The sequence below is a fragment of the Oryza brachyantha genome, chromosome 3 (assembly GCF_000231095.2).
Source record: "Oryza brachyantha chromosome 3, ObraRS2, whole genome shotgun sequence".
Taxonomy (NCBI): Eukaryota; Viridiplantae; Streptophyta; class Magnoliopsida; order Poales; family Poaceae; genus Oryza; species Oryza brachyantha.
The window spans coordinates 921,626-929,641 of record NC_023165.2 but is presented as its reverse complement, the minus strand read 5'-3'; the positions used below and the strand labels follow the sequence as shown (position 1 = coordinate 929,641).

Sequence of the window (8,016 nt, the reverse complement as noted above, 5' to 3'; positions counted from 1 at the left end):
TGTGAAGTGTAACTACTAGCTGGCAACGAAGAGCTTCAGCAGCAGCATTCCGCGTAGCTGACGCTATTTGCGTACCAGATGCAACTAATGGGGGAGATGTTAATAACGGTAGGCTAGCAGTACACTGCTAACTGAAGCAACCCAAAACATTTTTAGTACAAACCGACCACATTACGGTGCATTCCAGAGGACACGGTTGGCTTGTTCTTAATACGTAGTAGTATTTGTCATCAGAAGTGTGCTGGAAACAGGGCACATCCAGCTATTCCTTCCAAAGCTTAGAGGCACCCACTCTCATTTTTTCGCTTCTGTTTATATTTCTAAACCAAAATTTAAGTTTTTAGCTTTATATTAGATTTTTTTTGTTTTTTATCGTAGTTTATTTTACAGCTTTGACTTTTAGATCGCTAGGAGCACGTATATACATGTTTTATTCATAAATTAATTTTTATTAAATATGCTATTTTAGGAGCTATTAGGGGGCCAAACAATCACCCCTTAGCCGATTTAGGAGCTATTTGGTGAAAAGATTATTTGATTTTTCCATATCTAAATAGTGTAAATGATGAAATTAACTAGTATAAAATTTAAAAAATATTATAGAAATGTGAGATGATAAAAAAGTTTATAGAAATTTTGCAAAAATTATATTATTTAACAGTTTGAAAAATATGCACATAAAAGTCAAGAAAAAAAATAAAAATAAGCTCAAGAACGAACCCAGCCCTAGACCGTCAGTTTCACACCACAATCGTTAGATCAGAGATGTCCAGGTAAATGTGGTGTTTAGACTAAGAAAATTTTTGGGAGAAGTGTCACGTTAAATGTTTGACTGGATGTCAGAAGCGGTATTCGGACACGAATGAAAAAACGAATTTCACGGCTAGCCTAGAAACCGTGAGACGAATCTTTTGAGCCTAATTAATCCGTCATTAGCACATGTTGATTACTGTAGCACTTATGGCTAATCAGGGGCTAATTAGGCTCAAAAAATTCGTCTCAAGATTTCTTCCATAACTATGCGATTAGTTTTTTGGTTCATCTATGTTTAATACTTAATTTAGGTGTTCAAAAATTCGATGTGATGTTTTTAGAAAAAAATTTTGAAAACTAAACAAGGCCTGAATGTTTCGGGACAAAGGTCCCTTGGAATCAATCACGTCTCCTGTTTTGAGTTTGTGAAATCTTGTGACTTTGGCCTGAATGTTTCGGGACAAAGGTCCCTTGGAATCAATCACGTCTCCTGTTTTGAGTTTGTGAAATCTCGTGACTTTGGCCTTGTTTAGTTTCCAAAATTTTTTTCCAAAAACATCACATCGAATTTTTAGACATCTAAATAAAGCATTAAATATAGATGAACCAAAAAACTAATTGCACAGTTATAGAAGAAATCTTGAGACGAATCTTTTGAGCCTAATTAGTCCATGATTAGCCATAAGTGCTACAGTAACCAACATGTGCTAATGACGGATTAATTAGGCTCAAAAGATTCGTCTCGCGGTTTCTAGGCTAGCCGTAAAATTCGTTTTTTCATTCGTGTCCGAAAACCACTTCCGACGTCCGATCAAACGTTCGATGTGATGTTTTTGCTAAAAACTTTTAGCAACTAATCACCACCTCATTGTACGTCGTCCCATCATTTACTTTATCAATAATTGCATGCTGATTGTACTACTCCAGGGTCCAGTTTATGCATTGGGGGACTCGACTGGGACAAGCTGACAAGGTGAGAACAGAGAAGAAAGTTCCAAGTCACAGGAGAAGAAAAGAAGAACATGCATAGCTCTCATCATCTCAAATCAAATACCAGCTCACCTCAACACGCATCCTGCCTGCGGTTTTCCTGTACCATAACATGTGTTGCGCTTGTTGCTCCTACTGTTCTGTTCCTATCAAGCATCCAGTTCAAATGTTCAATTGTCCTTCGGTTATAATTACAGTAGGTGAAGACCAAACGGCGTGTTATTAGCAACTGTCAATCGCTGATAATATGTCAACCAACATGTTAGCAAAAAAAAAAATATGTGTCCATTTTTGGTCCATTCTACTGACAATAGAATTTAATCAATATTGTTGATATATTTTTATCGGACGACTATGATTAAATTATACTATATTAGGTTTAGTAAAAATTCAAAGGAATATTATCCTTTTTATTGTGAATTTTATTAAAAAACAAAATAATAAATATCACTAATCAATTAATTAATAAAGTATAAAAAATACTCTTTTTAATCAATGACTAAGAGTAGTTCTACTGGTAATGCACCGGAGAGGACCCAAATTATATAATTCCTCCATATTTTTTTATATGACGTCGTTGACTTTTAGGTCTACGTTTGATCATTCATCTTATTCAAAAAAATTATATGATTATTATTATTTTGTTATAATATGATTTATTATTATAGGAACTTTAAGTATGCATTATAATTTTGCATATTTGGATATAAATTTTGAATAAGACGAATGGTCAAACGTAATCCTAAAAGTCAACGGTGTCATACATAAAAATATGGAGGGAGTATATGTATATGTTGATAAGAAACTATTTTGAAAATAGTTCAAAATCAATTTTAAAGTTAGGTTTTAGAATTTAAATACTGGCCGTGACATATGTGTTGTAGGGCAGCCTCGAGCATTTTACAAGCGCATCAATGTTTTTTTTTTCTTGCAATGCCTTTGTGTCGTCTCAGCTCAGCGCAATCACACACAGCCCCACCAAGAAAAGGCACCACCCCAATTGGCACCATGCATCTCGCTCCCCTACCACATGTCGTCTCGTCTCACGCCTATAAAACCACCGCGAGTCCCACCACCTCATCACCATTCTTAACCGAGAAGCATACATAGCTCAGCTCGCTTCCACGCAAGATCAAAAGGCTGGTGGACTCCTGCTGCTGGAAGCTAGCAAGAAGCGAGTCCGAATAATCGACGAGAGATCTAGATAGAGAAGAGCAGTCAAGGAGAAGGAGATCGATCGATGGAGGCGGCGCGAGGTGGAGGAATGCGGCTGCGGCTGCGGGCTGCGGTCCTGTCCGTGGCGGTGATGGCGATGGCCATGGCCATGGCGACGAGGTCGCAGGCGCAGCTGCAGGTTGGGTTCTACGACACGCTGTGCCCGGCGGCGGAGATCATCGTGCAGGAGGAGGTCAGCAAGGTGGTGTCGGCGAACCCCGGCATGGCCGCCGGCCTCGTCCGCCTCCACTTCCACGACTGCTTCGTCCGGGTCAGTAAACACGCACTCACTCACTCACCAATAGCCAATTCGATCGATCCTCCATTGATGAGAGAGCATATAGCAGGAGTACTATAGCTTCTTTTGGGCGCTTGATGAGTGATCCGATGCATTGGCACTGTGGGGATGTGCTAGTTTCGCTTGCATGTGGAGCCTGCCGGACCTCTCTTTTGCCGCGCACCTTGCTCTGCTTCGTCCGTTTCTTTCTCGCGTACCAACGTACTACTGAATTTTACTGCGAGCGAGTAGATTGCTGCACTGTGTCTGCACCTGCACGGAAACGATGGGATCCTGGGGGAACCATGACAGCTATAGAATTTGTTCGTTCATGCTTGCCATCTGGCACCCCCTGTTTTATCCCGGCATCCAAAACACTAGTACAGTGTATCAACCACGTACGTCCTACTCCAGTACGTTTGTTAATGAATTTACTGCGATCATATTTTGGCATGTGGCGCACGCAACTGACGACTGAATTGTTTTTGTGCTTAATCGCAACTTGATACGTGCATTGGCAGGGGTGCGACGCGTCCGTGCTGCTGGACTCGACGGCGGGCAACCAGGCGGAGAAGGACGCGCCCCCGAACACGAGCCTCCGCGGCTTCGACGTCATCGACAAGGCCAAGGCGCGGCTCGAGCAGGCCTGCTTCGGCGTCGTCTCCTGCGCCGACGTCCTCGCCTTCGCCGCCCGGGATGCCCTCGCGCTGGTACGTTTTCACCCTCTTCTCCCTCCCTCTCCGGGCTAAGGATGAGCACGAGGCGATCCACGGATAACACGTAATCTGGTTAAAAATAGGACATAGCCGGCCGTAGATTACCCGCGGATCGATCCATCTCACCCACCCGTAACATGTGCTCCATTAAATTACCAGCTGCTTCCGTCGGCCCATGACTGCCTCGCCCGTGCGGGCAAGTTGGGCTCGCCCTTGGATCACGCGCACGGTCGATTCGTCGGTGGATCGATGTGGCGATGAAAGATCGAGGTTGGAATACAAAACCAAAACCATGTCGGGCCCTACATGGATCGCATGCCATTGCCACAGCTTTCTTTCTCCAAAAGCTGACTCTGAAAGTAGCTGTACTCCGGCTGACAGTAGGAACTTACTCTGCCTTCCTTTTCGACTGATGCTGCATGCCGGGGGCGTAGTAGGATGGCCGGTGACTTCCATTGCCGTTGCTTTTCTGGCATCATGCATGCTGGTGATGCTACGCCGATGCGACGGCAGGAGGAGAAGCAGAGCCGCTCTTTTCTTTCGGTACACGTAAGATCGAGAACCTCCGTTATTTGCACGGACCCACCGGTCGATCGGTGTCCGTATCGGCATCACATGGCCGTGTCGCCCTCACAGGTTAGGGAAAAAGAGGGCTCGATTGCTTTCCAAAACCGATCATCTTTTGGGATGCGCCAAAAGGAAGCAGATTAAGCAATCCAATCTGCTCATGGGGCTCATGGCACAGGCGCACACAGTCTCTCTGTGCTAGCGAAAAATGCTATACCACTAGTAAAGTTCGCTTTAGCCCTATGGCCTGATGAGCAATTATTTTAGGAGGCTGGTGAGATGGGCCAACGCCAATCATTCATTCATTCAGTCCTAATCTTTGCTCTGATCTCCATGCAAACAAATCGTAAATTGCATCGGCATGCAATTCAGTGTATAAGGAAGTTGAGATATCGATTGGACCAAAATTATGTACACTAGTAATGGTAGTACGTTCTTAGAACACGTACAAATACATTTATTAGCTGATTTTCTTAACTGTCACGTAATCAAATTTGATGACGTGGAGGAAATAGATGGAAGGAGAGAGAAAAACTGTTGTTAAGCATGACAACGGCTTAGAGTCGACTCTTAGCATTTATTAAAGGAAACGTTCTTGCATACGAATATATAAATAGAAAACTAGTGTAATAAAACATATTTTATTGTATTAATAAAGAAACCACGTCTGACTTTATCTTTATACGTATCATTGTAAATAGACTCTGGTTGCTGATGTATCTCAGCCTAAGTGGGCTCTATTATAGAACATGTCCTTATGATTATTGATCCAGTTGGACTGGGTTTGATTATTACTGACGCAACAACGGTACAGTAGGAGCGTTTAGGGCTTGTGTTAGAGATAAGCATTAGGACTTGATTGGGGGAGTACTGACCTCAACAGCATTGAGTACTTCCAGACATATGGACAGAAGAATGGAACCATGTTGTGTTCTAACTTCTAATACGGCTGTTATCATTTATCCGTTAGGTGTTTTTAGTTTCCATGACCATTACTGATCAAACGACCGTTGCAGTTTCATAATGTTCAAGTTGATTCTGAACAACTGGTATCAAGACAGTCACAGGTCTGTAGTAGACTATTAGTCAAAGATTCCGTACTAGAACTGTAGTAGTCAATGGGGGGTATACTAGCACATCAATAATCCACAAAACCGATCAAATGCGTGTGTTTCCAAATGGACCCTGGCCCATCCACGAACCACAAACAGTACTCTGTTATACTGAAGCTTCAGTTGCTGAAGCTGGAAACAACACATCCGGGACGCAAGAAGGGCCAAGTATATACAACCATCCACATGGTGGGATAAAGACACATACCTGCAAATCACAACGCTAGTGACGGCTCCTGCCTCTGGTATCAATCAGAATTACACGATTCGATAACTAAAGAGGAAACTAAGAGTAAGGACGAGTTTCTTTCAGCAGTTTATTCCAGTTAATTAATCGCGTGATTAACGTTTGATTAATTAAAAACATATTTTCTATGACTTCAACTACTAAATTTAAAACTAGGAGTGTAGCCGATCGAAGCCAGCTTCGTCTTTATAGTTTATTTTTTGAGATCAGTTCAGTCTGCTACACTCCTATTGTTTAGCTAAAACCTTTTAATTCAACTTTCAACTTGCTGAGGACAGACCCGAGCCAAACAGACCTCTAAATATTAGTTATCGAAAACTTAAAAATATATTTATTTAATTTTTAAAAGTAACTTCTATATATATTCTCGTATAAATTATATCATCCAGTAGGTTGATAAATATACTAATGGAAGACTAGATATAAGCTAATTGCATACACTAAAAAGAACGGAGCCGAAGTGCGAGATATGCGTTTAGTTTTTGGGAGCAAGTGGGTGTAGTTTACGGGGTGGATCCGTCCCACTCCCATGTGGCCGGCACGACTACCGGTCCACAACTCCACATGCCAATGCCATCGATCGGTTCGAATTGTCCCCATTCCCTCCCGTTTCGCGGCCCATTCCTGCCGCTTCACCACCAACCCCAGCCATGCAATGCAACCATGTGCCGCGTCTCTCTCTCGCCGTTGCGGCTAATTAACGGACTCGAGAACAAATTAAGGAAGACAAGCAACCACCGTACTACATATTCATGTTTTCCGTGTACCACTGATGCATGAGCCTGGATGAAAGCACCTTTAATTGAAAGAGAGTCAGAGTGCAGACGTAAACATTTATAGATTGTTTGTTAAGAACTTTATCGGGTCAAGCATATTTATCGTTCAGGATAACAATTGGTTAAACATATATGTTTAAGCCGATGGAGTAATACAACTTCGAGGTGTGTTATGTGCAGGTGGGAGGGAACTCGTACCAGGTGCCGGCGGGGAGACGAGACGGGAACCTTTCGGTGGCGCAGGAGACGAACGGCAACCTGCCGCCGCCGTCGGCGAACGTGGCGAGGCTGAACCAGATGTTCGGCGCCAAGGGGCTGACGCAGGCGGACATGGTGGCGCTCTCCGGGGCGCACACCATCGGGGTGTCGCACTGCAGCTCCTTCAGCAACCGGCTCTACTCCTCCGGCCCCAACGCCGGCCAGGACCCCAGCATGGACCCCAGCTACGTGGCGGCGCTGACGCAGCAGTGCCCGCAGCAGCAGCAGGGGCCGTCGGGGATGGTGCCCCTGGACGCCGTCACTCCCAACGCGTTCGACACCAACTACTACGCCGCCATCGTCGCCAACCGCGGCCTGCTCAGTTCCGACCAGGCCCTCCTCGCCGACCAGACCACCGCCTCGCAGGTCGTCGGCTACACCAATAACCCGGACTCGTTCCAGGCTGACTTCGCCGCCGCCATGGTCAAGATGGGCTCCATCGGCGTGCTCACCGGCAACGCCGGCAGCATCAGGTCGAACTGCAGGGTGGCCAGCTGATCATCGACGACGACGACACACCCCGTTCCATAAGCATGTATAGCAACACGCGCGGCAGGCTCCGGTGAGTTGGGGTCGTGATTCGTGATGATTAAATTGAAACTGTATGTACGATTCGATGATGATGAAGTAGCTTGCTAGCTAGAGTACTTGTTTGTAAAAGAACCTTATTCTTTGCTCTGTATTTGCGTGCTAGCTAGCTTAATTAGCTCGCTCGTGCGTCCTTCTCCTCTCCTCTCCCTAACAGATTTTCCTTTCTACTCTATGTATTTCTCCGTGATAATTATAGTGACATCATAGTTTTATTGTTCCATCTAGCCGAGGGCTTCTTTGAAACACAGAAAATTTACAAGATTTTCATAGCAAACAATTCAATTTCTTCAACATTCTAGCGAAATTCTTCCAAACCGACTTGCATGGATTGTGGGTGCACAATACTGGTGTTAAATAAGCTGGTTCTTTGTTACTACGGAGGCACTGTAGTACAATAGATCATGCTTGCTTGCTCTAAACAAAAAGAAAAATCGTGCTTCGACTGGAGGCATGGGCTGGGTAATAGATCATGCCAGCAGCAAATCGCGGCCTGAAACCAGGGAGGCACTAGAAA

The 8,016-nt window shown here is 44.2% G+C and overlaps 1 protein-coding gene across 1 annotated transcript; it reads left to right on the top strand.

Annotated features, from left to right (window-relative positions):
* Positions 1 to 2,811: 2,811 nt before the first annotated feature.
* LOC102719277 (peroxidase 5-like) lies at positions 2,812 to 7,720 on the top strand. The gene is made up of 3 exons (XM_040522132.1): positions 2,812 to 3,229; positions 3,757 to 3,945; positions 6,834 to 7,720. Exons 1-3 carry the CDS (start codon positions 2,984 to 2,986, stop codon positions 7,407 to 7,409), a joined length of 1,011 nt encoding a protein of 336 aa, XP_040378066.1. The 5' UTR covers positions 2,812 to 2,983; the 3' UTR covers positions 7,410 to 7,720.
* Positions 7,721 to 8,016: the final 296 nt, after the last annotated feature.